Source organism: Acartia tonsa, chromosome 3 (genome assembly GCF_053477335.1).
Source record: "Acartia tonsa isolate MP-2025a chromosome 3, ASM5347733v1, whole genome shotgun sequence".
Taxonomy (NCBI): domain Eukaryota; kingdom Metazoa; phylum Arthropoda; class Copepoda; order Calanoida; family Acartiidae; genus Acartia; species Acartia tonsa.
Window position 1 is genome coordinate 21,539,716 of NC_137262.1, and position 17,907 is coordinate 21,557,622.

The 17,907-nt window shown below is 30.3% G+C and overlaps 1 protein-coding gene across 3 annotated transcripts in view; it reads left to right on the forward strand.

The window, feature by feature from the left end:
- LOC145313631 (RUN domain-containing protein 1) overlaps nucleotides 1-15,407 on the forward strand; it is a 61,241-nt gene extending 45,834 nt beyond the window's left edge. For all 3 annotated transcript variants that reach the window (XM_080153118.1, XM_080153119.1, XM_080153120.1), the window contains 8 exons: nucleotides 5,479-5,554; nucleotides 6,863-6,945; nucleotides 9,608-9,659; nucleotides 9,851-10,054; nucleotides 13,705-13,802; nucleotides 14,271-14,365; nucleotides 14,500-14,585; nucleotides 14,961-15,407. In XM_080153118.1, coding sequence (XP_080009244.1) covers nucleotides 5,479-5,554; nucleotides 6,863-6,945; nucleotides 9,608-9,659; nucleotides 9,851-10,054; nucleotides 13,705-13,802; nucleotides 14,271-14,365; nucleotides 14,500-14,585; nucleotides 14,961-14,981 — 715 coding nt within the window. In that variant the 3' untranslated portion in view covers nucleotides 14,982-15,407. The remainder of the gene's footprint in view (nucleotides 1-5,478; nucleotides 5,555-6,862; nucleotides 6,946-9,607; nucleotides 9,660-9,850; nucleotides 10,055-13,704; nucleotides 13,803-14,270; nucleotides 14,366-14,499; nucleotides 14,586-14,960) is intronic.
- The last annotated feature ends 2,500 nt before the right edge of the window (nucleotides 15,408-17,907 follow it).

Here is a 17,907-nt window from a genome sequence, read left to right on the forward strand (position 1 = left end):
GAATGTTTCCATAGAGTGCTTAGTCGACCACAGAACCTCCTTATTTTGAAATAAACTGAATATGATTGTTTTTTACTTTAAGGTCAGGTTAGGTTTAGTTTATATTGAGAACATTGTAGTCACGTAGAGTTAGGGCCCCTTGCATGAGTTAGGCTTGGGAAAAAACTACCCCCCCCCCCCTCTTATTTGCAATATATTTAAAAAGTTTAGGTGAGAGAGGGAGTTTCTGTTCTCACTAGGAATTGCGAGGGAAAGCAAAGTATTAATGAACTTGATATAGTAAATTTTAAAAAAAGGTATGGGTGGGCTCAGGCAGAAACTCTATTGTAATTCTTCTATGTATAATTAATCATTGCTGCTTCTATATATAGTACTAGCGGCTTCGCCCCTAGCCTCTAGGGGTTTTGCCCCAAGAGGTGATGGGGGGGGGATTTCTTTGTTTTTAGGGGGTTGGGGGTGTCCCACCCCCCAAGAAAATAGCTTAAAACCACCACAGGACCAATAGGTATATACCCTAAAGAGTAGAATCCGATCGGTTCAGTAGTTACCGAGATCTTAAGGGACAGACAGACGGACAGACATACATCGTTCAACTTTGTACTATAGATTATTATTTTAATAGAATTGTCAAGGATTAAAGACATAATTTTATGACCAATTACAGAATATAAACAGCATTATTACAATGAGATAAACATTTTTCTATGTGCCCATACTTATTTTTTAAAACTGGTTTTAAGACTATTAAGTCAGAACTCTTAAATTAAATTAATTGTCGATTGTCCTTTCCCAATATCCTAGTAGTTAGCTAAACATATAATTTAATAGAGGAAACAAAGAAGTGTATTTAAAAGATTATATGATTATTTCAACCAAAATAATGCGCTACTATCAATGTTGTTGTTAAATATGATTGCATTTAAGGTAAGAAAATATAATATATATTCAGGAATTAAGTTTTGTGTTACAGATAGAAAGAAAACAAATTCATTAAGAAAATAAGTCAATAACATACGTCCAGACACAATGTATAGATAACCAAATGAAATGTGAATGTTAGTAATTAGATATGTGTTTTGTATAATTAGTAGAAAATGTAAATATTAATCGATATATTAATAACTAAATTATGTGTGGAAACAACGCAAAAAGGTAAAAACATGCATAAATAATCAAAACTTTTCCTTTAGAATAAATTTTGAAATGGTTTTATTTTAAATGAAAACTTATAAAATCGTCAAAAAATGGCCAACCACAGCAAACATCTTTGAAAGAATTTTCGTTATACAATTAGTTTTTATATTTTACTCTTCCGGCCATTGATGATAAAAATTGTATGATTAAATATTATTTGCTTTTATTAATTATAATTTACCTAAAATACACTTTTTCGAATTTAATTCTGCTGCTGACCTAAAGAGTTACTTTAAGGGCCAAGAAATACATGTAAAAATTTTTATCTCTCTATCTCTACAGGCTACCTAGCACCAGGCCTCTAAAAAAGGCGATTTTGGATCTTGGACAAAGTACCCTCGGACAAAGTAGCCTCCGTACAAAGTAGCCTCAGACAAAGTAGCCTCCTAAAGAAGTGGCCTCCACTGTTAATAAAGGTCATGGCCGCAGCGCTCGGCCCCCTGGCCTGCCTAGCCGCGGGCGCTCGGCTGTAGATGGGACATGTAAGTTTCAATAAATTGAACAAACATATTGCTACACTTCTAATTTCCTGTTGAAAGGTTATGTAGGTGCTATAATTACTTAATACCATGCCAATCATATTCGATTAATTATGCTTAAGCGCTTACCCTGTATCTTCTCCTTTATACTTATATAGCTTAAGGAATAGGCCAATAAACTACTTCATATCAATAAAAAACAGTGATTTAACCATTTTATTTCATTATTTATACATATTTTCATACGTATATGACCAAACAAGGATATCTCTTACCATATAAATACTTTTATCTGTATTATTTGTATTGTGAATCTATTTATATATTGTAAATTAACCAATTATGATATTACAAGAACTCGATTTGTGATACCTTTATAAAACCTATATACTTATCAAAGCACCCTTGAGCTAAACTAAATTTTCTAGCACATTCTTAATTACTTTAACCTTGTTTTCACCCTGTTAAAGCAATTATCTAAAATTAGATTCTTGACTGCATTTGAAACTTTATTCAGTTCTATTTTGAACCTTGTAGTATCCACTACTTCTCTTTTAACCACAGTTATTAGGTAATCATGTTTTAGTTTATTATAATGCTTGATTTGTATTACTTTGCACTTAGGAACTTGGAGTGTACCATGCCTTTATGCCCTTAACTATAGGCCTATATATGAATGCACTATAACACCAAGCCCTTAGTCACTTTGTTTCCTATTCAATTCCTTTTCTTTTCTATTCTTTAACTTATAGTATTGTGTTGTAATGCATATATGATTTACTATTTACATAATTTATAACATATATTTTATGCCCCACATCCTGTAAATATATATAGCACATTATATTGAAAAGCCTTTATTCCTGATATTATTGTATTTGTTTAATGCGTTCGTTACCACCACTTACTTTAGATGCTTATATCTAATTGTCTTATTGCGTGGACTTTTGCGACTCGTGTACTGATCGTAAATTCATAAGGCAGTTTTGGCTTTAAGGTTTTATTAAGCATTCTACCCGACACAACTATCGTTGAGATACATATATCCCTTGAATGACTACTTGGAATGTCCATTTATTTTTGAGCGTCATATTTGGAGACCGTAACGGCACCACCACGGCCCCCTTGCCTATAACCTAACCTAACCTAACCTAACCAAAAAATTGTAAAAAAAATATTAAAAATTGTAAAAACAATATTAAAATTCAAAATCACCTATGTATTAACAGTTGAAGATATTTTTAAAAGCGAAGCTTTTCTATAATTAGGGTAGGTCCGTCCGTACGTCCGTCCGTCCGAGATAGATAGCTTTTATTCGTTAATTTAGGCATGTTAGAATTGTCCTTTCGATTTCAAACTCTGCATGATGATTCCTGATGTAGTTAGGTACGATTTAGAAAGCGTAGCAACTCTATAATCATTACCAGAATGTCCGTATGTCCATTTTAAGCATGTTGACTTTTCTACTTTTTTAACAACAAATTTTTATGTGATTTAATCATCCAATTGATCTGATTTTTGGTATATTGATTACTGGGACAACAAAGAAAAATGTTATAAGCGAAGCAACTCTATAATCAAGTCCTAAAAATGTAAGTATGTCCATAAACATTATCTTGTATCAAGCAGTTGTTCAACAAATTTACTTACAATTTTGCTTCAACTCTTATACTTTTATATTCTGATTATTCAGTTTAGACACTATAGAAGTGTTAATGTATGTTTGTCCTACCATTTCAGTGCTTTGCTTTTATGGATGTTGTCATCCTTGTTTATAAATAAATGTCCTGAGGATGACATAGGTTAGGTTAGATTAGGTTAGGTTATAGGCTAGGTTAATAGGTTAGGTTATAGGCTAGCCCGCGTCTAGGCAGGCCAGGGGGTCGAGCGCTGCGGCCATGACCTTTATTAACAGTGGAGACTATTTTCCTTAGAAGGCTACTTTTCTTAAGTAAATATCCCGAGGATACTTTGTCCGGGTGCTACTTTGTCCGAGGCTACTTTGTCCAAGATCCCATTTTTGAGATCCCGTTATTTCATTTGAATATCATATCTTTGTGGTTATATGTTTGAATTGAAATATGCAGAAGGGCTAAAAACCTGCACATTGCTGATAAATTGTTAAAACCGTTATCTGTTGATTTTTTAGAGGCCTGGCGCTAGGTAGCCAGTAGAGATAGAGAGCTGAAATTTTGTACATTTTTTTATAGGCCCCTAAAGTAACTTTTTGGGTCAGCAGAAAAATTAAATTTAAAAAAGTTTATATTGAGTAACAGGTCTACTAATGATAATCAATCAACAACCATGCGCTAAAAAATTCCTATTTTAGCTATTCATAAATTAGCAGTTTTGTAGGATTTTACAAAAAAATAGACATTATATTTTATGTTCCTGTATTGAACATAGAGTTGTATGTAACCACTCTTGTCTCTTTCTACCAACATAAATCATATTATAATATAATGCATAATGAAGCTCTCATCTTTATACATCTCTACAGATCTTGTATATTCAACCAAAACATGAATGTATAGCAATTAGATTATGATTTAGATGGTAGGTTTTATTCAAAATTATGTATAAAAATCACCCAACCTATCAATTAAATCTTACAATTGTTGTGAATTCAGCTTCTTACAAAATGAAAGACAATTTAAAGCAATTGCATAAATTATTTTTTATTAGTAAACATTTAAGTGATGAAATGTTATTGTTGATTAAACCAATTACATAATACAACAATAAATAGAATCATTTCATAGGATATTTTCTAATATATTACTTTTCTAAGGTACTAATTTCTATGTTTAGTAGAAAAATAATTGTTTTTTCTTTGCCAGCCTATTAAGAAAATAAATTGGAAAATTCCTAATACTATCTTTTCTATTCATTACTTTACATAATTATTTTTTTATAATATACAAGTACTATCGTATTATAAAGTAGGTTAACAATAATAATAACGATTTAGAAATTTTTTAAGGGAAATGTGAAACAACACTTTTAGGAAGTAAATGTAGAAAAATCCTTTTAATACTAAAGGTAGACAAATCATACATTCAAACAATGACTTAATAATCAATAAAAATAAATCAGCGTATAAGTGTTTATTGGCAATCTATCCTCTAAATTTTGCTATTGGCTGTGTACCTATATTGCACTTTTGCACCTATGCACGTATCTTTTTTAAACGGTTAAAACTAATGACAACCAAATAACACAACAAACATGTTGACTTGCGTAATACACGCTAATGAAAATAAAAATGTGAACCATTGAGTAACTTCTTACACAAAGACTTAGAAAATACTAAATGAGGATAAAATACATTTTTGTTAAAATGATAATTAATTCTCTTTGTATTTGTTGTAAAACATATTTACTTCTTTAAATAAGTAAAGATAATTTTGTGTTATATGTTTATTGTAAACTGTATTAAATAATTTATGTTTATTTGTTAGCATGGTATACAATACATATATATATAAATAAAAAAACAAATCTGTTTAATTAGACAGAAATATTAAAACAAATATTGTTATGTAATTGATTCCTACAGTCTGAAAGTTAGATCTATAAGTAATAAATTTAAAGAGAAGGGACATTACCTTTTGTTAATTATAGCTAAGAAGTTATCTCTCAACCCCCCCCCCCCCCCCCCTCTCCCAATATAAGTACTACACATTATGATTATAATAAGCCAAACCGTAAAGGTCAATTTTATGTAATTATAAACAATTTATAAAACTCTTTCATGAAGTTATTAAAGCTATTATTAAACAGCTTAGAATAACGTTTTTTTTAGTGATTTACGAGCAAAGTTAGAGTTGTCAGTTGAGAGGTTGATTGATGTATCTGCAAGGACTAAATCTTCAACAAAGGTAATCAATTTTAAATGTAAAGTCGAACAAGCTGTTTTTTTTTATTTTAGTATCAATTAATTGAATATCGTATTAAAGAAATAATGCCAATGTTTTATAATAATTACTGAATTACTCTAAAAAATTTCTATGTGTAAAATCAGATGTAACATTATATACTCTTACTTTATATACATACTATCGGCTACGCCCCTAGAGGCATCTAGGGGCACTTGAGGAGGAGAGAGTCGAATTTAATAACCTAATTTCTTATTTTAGATTTTAAAAGAAAAAGTAAAAAAATTTTTGGGGGGGGCGAAATTTTTAATTTTAGTTTAAAAATTTAAAAAAAATTGGGGGGGGATTTTTCATTTGGGGGGGTTGGGGGTGTCCCACCCCCCAAGAAAATAGTTAAAAACCTTCCCGGGACCTATGAGAAGCTACCCTGTTAAGGAGAACCAAATCGGTTCAGCGGTTAGCGAGATCCATCGGTACACAGACACACACACAAACAAACATCCTGTTACTTTAGTATAAGGACTAGCGGTTTCGCCCCTAGCCTCTAGGGGCTTTGCCCCAAGAAATAATTTTAAAAATTTAAAAATTAAGTACCACTGGAGATGCCACAAATAATTTCAAATAATTAAAAAAAATGGGGGAGGGGTTCATTTTTGCGGGGGTTGGGGTATTGGATATTGCACCAAATTTTCACCTTCCAGCTGGCTAATATAACGATCTAACCCTTTTTGACCCATCCTCTCCCCTCCCACTGCAGTACTGTCCAATAAATGAGAATTAAAAATCAACCTAAATTGTAAAAAAAAACTTGTTAGAAAACTAAAATTTTCCTTTTGTTAAATTAATATACTTACCATTGCCAATTACTTGATATTTTAAAGATTAATTTTCTGTAAAATATAAAAAGATCAAAGGAAACTTTTACTAATATTTTACTATTGTTTGCAATGTCCATAAATGGTAGAATAATGGGAAAACTTTGTTTATCTTCTTTGGTATTGGTAAAAAGAGATTGAAACCAATTGTGCTCAAATTAAGATAAAGGATCAGTCAATTAAATCTCTTTATTTTTGGTTTGGTTTTCCTTATAAAACCATAAACTAGGAAAGACGGGACTTGTTAACCGCAGCTGACTCCAACTAATGTCTGAACATAAGCTAACCTATAAGATTCCTTGGCCTGTTTATGCGGACATATTCAAACCCACTAATCAACAAATCGACTGTGCCATTCCGAAGCCACAATTTTTGAGCCGCTTACAACCGTAGCCGAAATTTGTTGAACTCCTTATAATATTTAATTTAAATTTAGGAGTTGAAGCCAAAAGACGGAGAAGATATTCCTTTGGACACAGAAGTTTTAGTTGATTCTGATCTAATCACTGACATTGTAAGGTAACTACAATTATTTTATTGAGGTAGATACTAGAGAAAGTCTAGGGAGGGATGGGATATTGAAATGTTTATTACACAAGTCCCCCTGTTTTGTAATAACTATCATATTCAATGGCTTAACAACTTTGGGGACTTTTGTTGAATTTTGATTGATGGTGCATTATAGTGAGTATTTGAATGTATTATCATTTGAAATATATATTAATTTATCGACCAATGTTTTATTCCTTGAGGCACAATGATAAATGCCAATTCTATTTTTGTATTAAAAAAATTCGGGGGTAAAAAGTTGATGAGGTGGTGATACTAGGGTTCGATCTTTAAATGATGTACATTATATACGTCAGATCCGTTCTGATCAACGGGATGACAAGACTTTAATTGACCTATAATCTATCATAAAAAATAGGCAAAAATTTCGCATAGAATACTTTATTGTATAAGTCTAACTAAACTAGAATTATTAAGCTGAAATAGAAACATAAATTAATAACACATTAAAATATTTTCACTGTAATAATAAAAAATGATAAAGTAAAAATAAGCAAAGAAAATACGCATTATAGAGACGCTACGCAATTAATATGAAAATAAGAAACAATGCATCTCTACAAGTGATCATATCTGTAACATTACACACAAGTATATAATATTAAAGAGCAAATTAGTATCAATTTAACTAAATCATTCAAATTAAATTTCATATCAATTAATTAATAATATACATCAGTAAAAAACTTATTTCTTGAACATCTATAATACAAAGTAGAACGATGTCTGTCTGTCTCTCTGTTTGTTTGTCTGTTCGTTTGTAACAAAGGATCTCGCTAACCGCTTAACCGATCGGGTTCTCCTTTACAGGGTAGCTTCTCATAGTTCCTGGGAAGGTTTATAACTATTTTCTTGGGGGGTGGGACACCCTCAACCCCCCCAAAAATGAAAAATACCCCCCCCCAAAAAAAATAAAAAAAAATTTCTTTTTAAAACTAAAAAAAAATTACCCCATCCCCAAAAGAAATTTTTATTTTATTTTTTCTTTGAAATCTAAAATACGAAAAATTGGTTTGATCAAACCTCTTGGGGCAAAGCCCCTAGAGGCTAGGGGCGAAGCCGCTAGTATTTCATACAGAATAACCCATTTTTCTTGGATTTAGTCAAAGAATACTTTTTAAAATAAATTAATATTTTCTTGTATTCATTCGAATCCGGTGGATAGGAACAAGTTCTCATCCATACGAAAAAACTATGTCTAGCATTGTAATATATCTAGCTTTAAACAAATATAAAAATGTACAATCATAAGATTAAAACCGCAGAAAGCTGTTTATAATACGATGCGAGAATTAACTATTACCTCATTCTATTAGCATATGAAATATATGATAGATGTTAATCCTCAGCCATCTTAAAAACAAGTGAAGAGAATCCAAAGCAAATTTGCTAAAATCATGAAGTGGAACTTTCCACATTTTATAAACGGAAACACATGTTTAACTTAATGAGAGTATAATGAGAAGGTATAAAGTATGAAGGCAAAGGAATTTTGGAAAAGTTTGAATTACAGACCTCTGATTGGCTTGTGCATGACTGTTTTGGGAAAAATATTTGCGCGAGTACGCAAATGTGTGTTATCATTAATGGCATTATTAACTCTCATGCGGCGTGTCAAACAATAGGATGTATATCTTAGAGTGTAAAATTACAAGCAAAAATGCCTGGATAAATATTCACTATATACTTTCATTTAAACAATTTGATTACTATATAAAATTTTTTTTATATAAGAAAAGGCTTTCTTCCTGCCAATACAATATATGTGCAACTGAATAAACAAATATTTTCATCATTGACTATAGTATTTAGTCTGTATAATACATTGCTTTGTCCTAGAGAAAAGGGTATATAAAATAAAATTTTAGTTTGCTATGTAAATATTCAATGTTGTTTGTTGTTGAAATGATTTATTCATTTTACAGAAAAAAATCATACATAATATAATAAGTAAAATACGAAAAAAAAACATAATAATCAGAAATATTTATATTTAAGTATTGCTCTTAATATACCAGGAGCAATTTATCAATAAAACCTTAATCCTATCGCATTTATTATTGAACCCTGTAGAGAAGAAAAAAAATGGTTCTCGCACGATGCTGTATAATGTTTTCATTCCAAATTGTTAGAATTTGCAAAGTTTTTTTTCTGCGTATCTCATTATTGTTATTGTTTATATTTATCTATTTTTAATCTTAATTTATGCAATTTTCAAAGTATTATTGTAAGAACACTAATAAATGTGGTTTTCTCAGTGTGAATGGGTAAGGTACCAGATGTTATCAAATTTATGTTTGAAAAGATGCCTTAAAAATTTGAAAGAAACTGCTCAATTCAACATACTTGTATATATTTTTTTTCAACTTTGAATATATTTTTGCAACTATTTTTCCATGGAAAATAAATTAATACAATATTGATGACATCTTTATCAATTTATCTCATAATAAAACACCAGCTCTCTACTTTGTAAACCAATATTACAACTCAATGGAGATATTGGTTTAGATAAAAGTACAAAATCCATAATTTCTAAATAATGTTAATAATCCAATGCTATTTGTGTTTTATAAAAACTGGGTTTTTATATTAAAGTTATCTTTTTTAGAAACGAATTAATTCCAGCGATAAGAGACCTCATGCACCATGGGTTAGGACAGGTAATTTCTTCAATCTGCTTGCATTTTAACAATTTTTACTATAATTCAATCATTAAAAAAATATCTTTGGGGAAAAGAAAGGACGATCAAAAGATACATGCTTGTTTGTGAGATAACACGTATGCAATATTTTGATATTTATATACACATTTATAAAAGAATTCACATAATACAGTAATCTTATTATTCAGAAACGTGGAAAAGGTGGTTTACTACCTTTCTCTGGTTGTATGTCAGGTCGCAGCTCTACAAGTTCAACCATACTACATGCTTGGGACGTAATTATCAAATTCTATGAGCTGAAGGGAGGAGCTGAATTTAACTCCGCCCCCGCTAGAAGGCTATCAAGAAGCTTTGGCTTGGATTTAGCGCCTAGTTTATCGAACAATAAACAGGTAAAAAATGTAGTGGATTTTCTTTTTTTTTAAGTTTTATTATAAAGCTCTTTGATTCTTCATTTTAAATGAGAAATGTGTTTAACATAAAAGAAAATACATATATCGAATCCAAGTTTTAATTTAAACCTTGTATTTACTTTGCAATGAAAGGTGCCAATAGTATATTGATAAAGTATTTATCTAATGCTAAAAATAATAGTTTTATAAAAAAAATCATCAAATGCACAAAATCCAACTTCCCATTTACACCTCTCTGGATACTTTTCTCTTTTCCTTTTCTATTTGATTTTCTTTGGTGTCCTCTCACGATGAGTGTTTGTTTAGTGAAGTAGCAAAGGAATAGGATGGAATAGTGTTGTGCACACAGTTCGGCAGAATTTTTTTAAAAGTTATTTTACTTGCCTCTTAAGTTGAATAAGTATTTTGACCTTTTTGTATTTCATAGAATCGAAATATACTTGTAATATATTTATAATTGCATTATTGCTTGAAACTTTAATTGATAGGTAACTAACTCTTGTTATATCCTAACAAACCCTATTTTCGGTGCTGTTTGATTACTTTGCTGTATGAAAGCAAGTAGACATAATGTCAACATACAAGTCATTGCTTAGTACTGTCTGTATAGTATTAAAGCTAAGCGTTTTTTCTAATTAAGGTTAGATATATGCTTCTATGTGTATGAGTAAGCTCAGGTTGTTACCTCTTAATATTATCATATTTTCTAGGTTCGACCTTACTTTAGTTAACATAGATTTAAATTTATTATTTTTATTTTCAGCCTTAAAAGGTTAAGTTAAATCAAAAGAAAAGACATAAACGATTAGTTCTAACTAAATGTTTTTAAAAATAATCAAAAAATTAAAATATTTTTTTTGAAAGGGATGTTATTGAGAAGCAAATAATTTTTTAAAATATTAATTTCTGAATTTAAAGTGACATTTTAAAGCTGCTTGAGGATACTGTTATTTCTTAACTATGTCTTGCACATTGTTGCAATAATCAAGCACTAAACTATTATTAACTAACTTTGCATCTTGCACATACACATACAAACAGACAGAACACAAACATATACACACCTTACTAATGAACTATTATGAATTAAACAACATACAAACATAAAAACAATTTATCATCATACAAACACAAATAAACACACAAACACGTCTAACTGATAAACTAATATGAACACACAATGAGGTATTCAATAATGAATAGAAGTATATTAACTAACATGAATTGATGGCATTAAATTGTATGTGTATGTGTATGTTAATGTATACCCATTAATGGGGTTTTATGTGTACATAAACAGTTTTTGTAATAATCCTTACAATTTTCTATAATTGCAACCTATAGACATTTTACAGCATTTATTTATATATTATCTATGAATTAGGTAGAACCATTAAGCAATATATTTATTTAAAAAATTGTCTTTGAGTAAGTGGAAGTTTTTATGATGCTTTCTTTGTGTCCCTTTTTACGAAACCCCTCAAACAGCTGATTTCAACCATTTGACCCTCTCTTCAAAAGTAACTTTATCAAATTATAACGCATGTCGACTAAAGTGGGATATTATCTCAAATAAATTTAAATAAAATTTTGATGTAAATTTTTCTGATAAAATGTAAGAAAAATTGGTTTTATGCATTTAACCCTTAACGGTCGGGGGGGGGGGGGGGCGTTGAACGCCCCCCCATCCGGTTTTTTCTATCTCATTTTCTGTGTGTGAAAGATAAAGAGCCCAAACTGCTTGACTTTTTAAGTATGGGTATAACACACAACTGAGAGTTGGAATTTTTTGAATGTCTCCATCCTGGCGGGCACAGGATGCCAGCAAACCTGGCAGGGTTATCCAGGTAAAGAGCAAAAATATTTTTTTGACTAAAACAAAGCATTTTATCATACCAAAATACTAAAAAATCCTCTAGTAGTACATCCTTATATGAAATACAGGTGTTCAAGTCACTTTCAGGTTCCAGGTATGATCCTGCAGGTCCTGATCCTCCAGGTCTCCAGAAATCTTTAAAAGGCTCCTGTGGCCGCAATTTTTGACTTAGAGACTTCAAATTTTAAACTTAAGCTTTTCTTACATGTCTACATAACGTATTAAAATTTCATGAAGATCCGCCGCCGTTTTCCCGCCGACCGCCGACTGCGGCGGCTGGCAGCTGCCAAGTACAGCTGCGGCCGCTGAAATTTATATTTTGATATTTCTAATGTAAAATTTACATAAAAATAAACATTTTCTGGGAAAAATTTTTTCTTCTAGCTTCAAAAATAAGAAAATTACAGCCGTTTGAAATTTTTAAATAAAAAAAGACCTAAAAACAAAGGTTGTTAAATAAAAGGGTGAAGGAAGCGAAAATTGACTTAGACTTATAAAAGGTCGGAAATTCATTATCAAACAGGGGACTTGCACAAAAAAAATTAGCCCTCTAGCTCTAATAGGAACTGAGATAAGTAGGGGGGGCGTTGAACGCCCCCCCCCCCCGACCGATTAAGGTGCGGCAAGGGGCCCGACTGTAAAGGGTTAAATTAAAACACTTTTTCTAGTTTAAAAGGTATTAAAGATTATCAAGACTAATGGAAAAGGAAAATTTTCCATTTTGTTTGTTTTAATGGAGGCTATGTCTAATACCTTCATGGCTCGACGAGGACAGGAGTATTTTGATAGCAACAAACGTAGATGTTAACAAAGATATAAAAAGCTCCCCTTGAAAGAAAGAAAAGCAATCAACCATTGTCGTATCCCTTTAGATTCCTGAAAAACTGTGGTTTGAGAACTTTGTTGTTATTGTTTTAGTTTCATTTCATGTTGTCTTTAAAATATCGTGTAAAAGATGTAATAAGATTGGCTAGATTTTATCTGTAATTTTTAAGATAAATGCTTGATACAACCTATGTAGTGAAAGTTCATTAAAAATTCATATTTTAATAAACATGTTTTGGGTTCTCCTTAAAATAGTAGTTTGAAAATAGAGAGTATATAAGTGTTTTTACTGTCCATAAACATAAGAAGTGTATAAATTGCACATTAAATGGTGCGAAAAATTCCTTTTTATGCATTTTTCTTGTTATCATGGGGAAGACAAGGTCAAGTTAAGAATAACTATGCAATATGTTTCTAATATCAGTATCAACTTTACAACAAAATGTAAATTTTTTTTAGATTGTTGGTCCTATTTTTCTTGTAGCGTACATAGTGTACAAACGGTTTAAAATATTAACACCATCCTTGAACCAAATATAGGGGGGTGTATTACAGAATTAAGAGGGTGCTGCATTATAGTCATGGGGGTGTATGTAGGGGGTTGTGACCCTTGCGGGCATAAAAAAGATATTCAATGATGTGTAAGAAAGAATGTTATATCTCTCCCTTCAGGTGTTGGTAGTGTTTAGGTGGTGAATGGGAAGGAGAGTTTAAGAACATACTCAAAAGTAAAAAAAAATATTCTTGTTGGACTAATATTAAGATATTGAAGCAGCTTAACAAATCAAAGACTAAAAACTTTCATTTAAGTTGAGTCACACATAAAACATATTATACATATATCTGAACATACTATTAATTCATTTAATTAATCTTTATTTTACTGGTTGCCCTGTGATTTGTTGAATGTACTAATGGTTTGATTCAGGTTCTGCTGCAGACAATTGGTCAAGTACTCTCATCACATTCCCAATACAAAATAACTCCAGATCAACTATTCAAGGCACTCATCTCATCTGCATTAAAGTAAGTATTTTTCTCAGGAAGAAATGGTTACAGTTTCTTTTAGTTGAAAGAGAAATGTATTATGAAATTTAAAGTCACTGTTTTATTTACCTAATAAGTTTTAAGTTAGGACTCGAATTTCCACTTTTTACACTTGAATTTATTTACAAGTTTATTTGATAAACTTGTATATCCAACTGATGTTTTAAAATTGACTAAACTAAAAGTACAATTGACTATTGAGCTAGGTAGCAAGAAAATAAAAATTAAATCTTTTGCAGTGCAAATACAAATTATCTGTTCACCCAATTCCAAAACTATTGATACAATGTATTGGTGCAAAGAAAACAAAATATTTAGGATAGTGATAGCTAAGTTGGAATGAGTGGTGAAAAGTAATTTTCCTCACAACTTTATTTTAAGTCAAATTATTTAGTTATTGGTAGGTACGTTCTTATTTCAATTATCACAGTACTTTTATATTTCCAGTAAAAGAAAACTTGTTCCTTGGTTGCGAATGATTTTAAGAACCCAGTCAATATTGGAATCTATGTATGAAACTTGGAGTTATCTTGTAGTAACAGGTAAACCATAATGATTTTTAGATCTGCTCACTAAAGGAAATGATAAAAATAGAGGTTTTATGGGAATTTTATTTGTTTAATATGAAATTTAAGGATTTTGTGGTCAGTTTTTCACTTAACACCATTTACTTTAGGCTTTGATGATAGCTTCCGATTGTTGGAAAGATTGTCCTTGTATGAGTTTAGGGTTCCTGTAGATCTTGCCATTCAACAGTTTAAGGTAGAGTTTATTAGATAAAAAACACAGACTGTGTAGGGGCTATAAACATGGTTCTTACAGTTTTTTTTTATCAACTAACCAATCCTAATCAATCTAGAACTCTACGGACGTCCTCCCTCTGTCTGTTTGTATGTCCATCCGTTTGTACGTCCGTCCGCCCGGCTAACAAAGTTAACAAGAAACTTTAATTTCAGTAGTCAGAGACAGTTACAAACGCATTTTGGTTAATTTTTTTGAGGACACAGACATACAGATAGTTTGAGGAAGAAAGACCTGCTGTAAGATCCGGCTAATTGCAGTTACGTCCATTAAGCTTTTGCAGATATTATTATTGTATAGTAGAAATTGGTAAGATCTAATGCTTTTATTTTTTAGGATATGGATGAGGCGTTTTAAGAAGATGATTAAAAATATATTGTTAGTATTCTTTCTCACAATAGCACAATAACAATAATAACAGATTTTATAAATCTTATATAGAATTCATCTATACAATTATTATATGATACTTTTTGGTAATTTTTATTGCGTTTTCAACAAAGCAGGACAGTTAAATTAATCAGAATTCAAATAAAAGAATTTCATGCTAAATCTATATGTTATCGTTGTTTGCTTTAATTCCACTTACATATCAAGAAGCACGATTGCTTTCATAAATCGAATCGAAACGGTTGACCCCAAAGAAAAAAATATGATAAACCATACGTCTACCAATGGTCCATGTACTTGTCATAATAAATTGTACCTGTGTTAAAACTGCAATTTTATACTTATTTTGATTTTAAAATATCTATCTTGGAGTTTCTAAAAATAAAAATTGTAGCTGATATAAATAAATAGATTTTAAAAACTATTATAAAACCCAAAATTAACATTTAAGCAAACCGTCACTCTCACGATAAACGTTGTTATTTATTTGAATTCATTAATTGAAAAATCTTATTGTTGATATTAAGGTGGTGGTACAAAATCTCAAGACCAATTTAAGTTTGGCTAAAATGATAAAACTTACATGGAGGGAAGGGCCAATTGCCACCTTTTTTGGGTGAAGAGGGGGATTGTAAAAATCAACATTTTGCTTGTAATATGAAAAAAATACCTGATTTATAAAAATATGGCTTTGAACTAAGGCTTCGCGCTGTTTTCGGGGTTTCTATGGTACATCCCCCCCCCCCATGGACGTTTTTGGTTAAGTCGAGATAAAATATCATGTTTATAGTTTTGATACTTGAAATTATTCATTACAAAAAAAATTATGTATAAAGTTTGATACTTGTGTTCAATAGAAAGGCAAATTTATTGTTATTGTTTTAATAAAATTTTTATTAAAATAGAGTATATTTATGTAAAATATTTTTTTCTTTTGTGATATAATAACGTGCCATTTTCTTTTATGAGATGTTGTTTTTTACCATTGTCCGATTTACACATTTTTGTGCTTAGATATATAAAACACAAATATATCATGCTGTTCGTAAAAAAGTGTAATTTTATGTTTTAGAACATTTCTCCAGGATAATAATTATCAGTTGGCCAGTGCAAAATTATTGATATTTTTTATATAAGCAAGAAAAATTTATCACAGGTAGAAAACAAAATTGAAGACTTTTCATGAAATATATTCTACCGTGGACCCAACCTTTCTCTGTTTCATTTGTGGTTAATAAATCCTTTCAGAGTTTCCTAAACTTCTTCTATTTCTCACACATACCATAGAAAGATTTGAAAGAAAAATTTGAAGGTAGGTTATCAAGATTTTTGGTATACAATGTTTAAGGCCAAGGGTCGACAGACATTAATAAAAATTTTACAATCAATGTTATCTAAACTCTACGTCTACTTTTTTTAGATAAAGACACATAAATTTTCTAAAACCAAATTGTTTTATTTTCATCTAAATTTTTTTTTACAACTCGAACACTTTATTCGTGTCTAGGACAATTGTATTAAAAAGTATTAAATTTAATCAATTTTATAGTTTATGTTGTATGATAAAAAACATATTTTAGTCAAATCTCACATTTATCATTATCTTTAACGCGAAGGTGCATAAAAAAACTCAGACAGACATACAGAAATAACCACATAGTTTTAATGGAAAATACATATACAAATTTGATCAAGAAAATTCGCAAATACAGGATACTGATTAATGAGATGCTTTGCTTATAATGTTCTTTATTGTTCTAGGAAGCAATATTCTAAAAATCAGATTTCTGGTAACGATTTTGATTTGATACACTTTCAAAATAGTATCTAACTGTTACAATGAATCGTCAAGCATAGCTTGAAGTCGATATTCTAACGATAATAGTTAGCCGTTATGTTTGGACGGTCATACGGACAGACCCTAATAATAGAAAAGCTTCGCTTTTAAAAAGAATATTAGTATTACGCAGTTTGTTGGTATATTTTTAAAATTGAACTTAGATTTTCAAGATTGGATGAATTTAAATACTTTTGTAAAATCAAACTGTCTCAAATCAAATACACATAATGGAAGACAGTTAATTAGCTAAACAAAAGGTTCAGAAAAAATGCAAGGAAAATGCAAAAAAGAGCTTTTCTATGTGAAAAGAGAATGAGGGAGAAAGAAAGCATTACTAGAATTATAGAACAAGTACTATTACGTCCAATAGTAGCGTGGTGTTTGAAATTATTAGCAAGATACTAAGCCAACTAGTAAAAAATTAGAGAAAGAATAAAAGAAATCATAAAGTTGTATAAATCTTAATTAAGTGTTAAAAGACACCTTGGTAATTTAATGTTTTATTCTTTATAAAATTTTTTTTTACTAATTCTCTATATTTGTATAGACCTTGAGACCTCCAACACAGTGGTCCTCAAAAATGTGTCCGTGTCTGTGTCAATGACAAATGTGACTATATGAAACTGTACATAAGTTAGTTTTTCATCGAAATAGCATTTTTTTCAAATTTATTATGAAGTTCTTGTTTTTTTTTTATGTAAAAGAAACTTTACAAAACTCCATACAAGAGTAACAACTAGAAATTGTTTGTTATTCTGTGTGAACTATAAGTGTTGTCTAATTCTATTATGTTTCTCCTCTCATGCTAAAAGTCTTTTAAAATAAATAGATATCTATAGTAAACTAACATCAAATGTTTCTCTAATGTCTACGTATAAACTTAAAATTTTTAATTCTTTATAAGGAACTAGTTGCTTTGCCCTTTTACTGAGGAAGTAAATTTAAGTCTTTGATTGGAATATTTTGCTTCAGCCATAAGATTCCCCGCAAAACCTTGTTTTAAGAATATAGCTTTTTTCCAAACTTTTCATCAGAATCCCTTATTTTCCTATC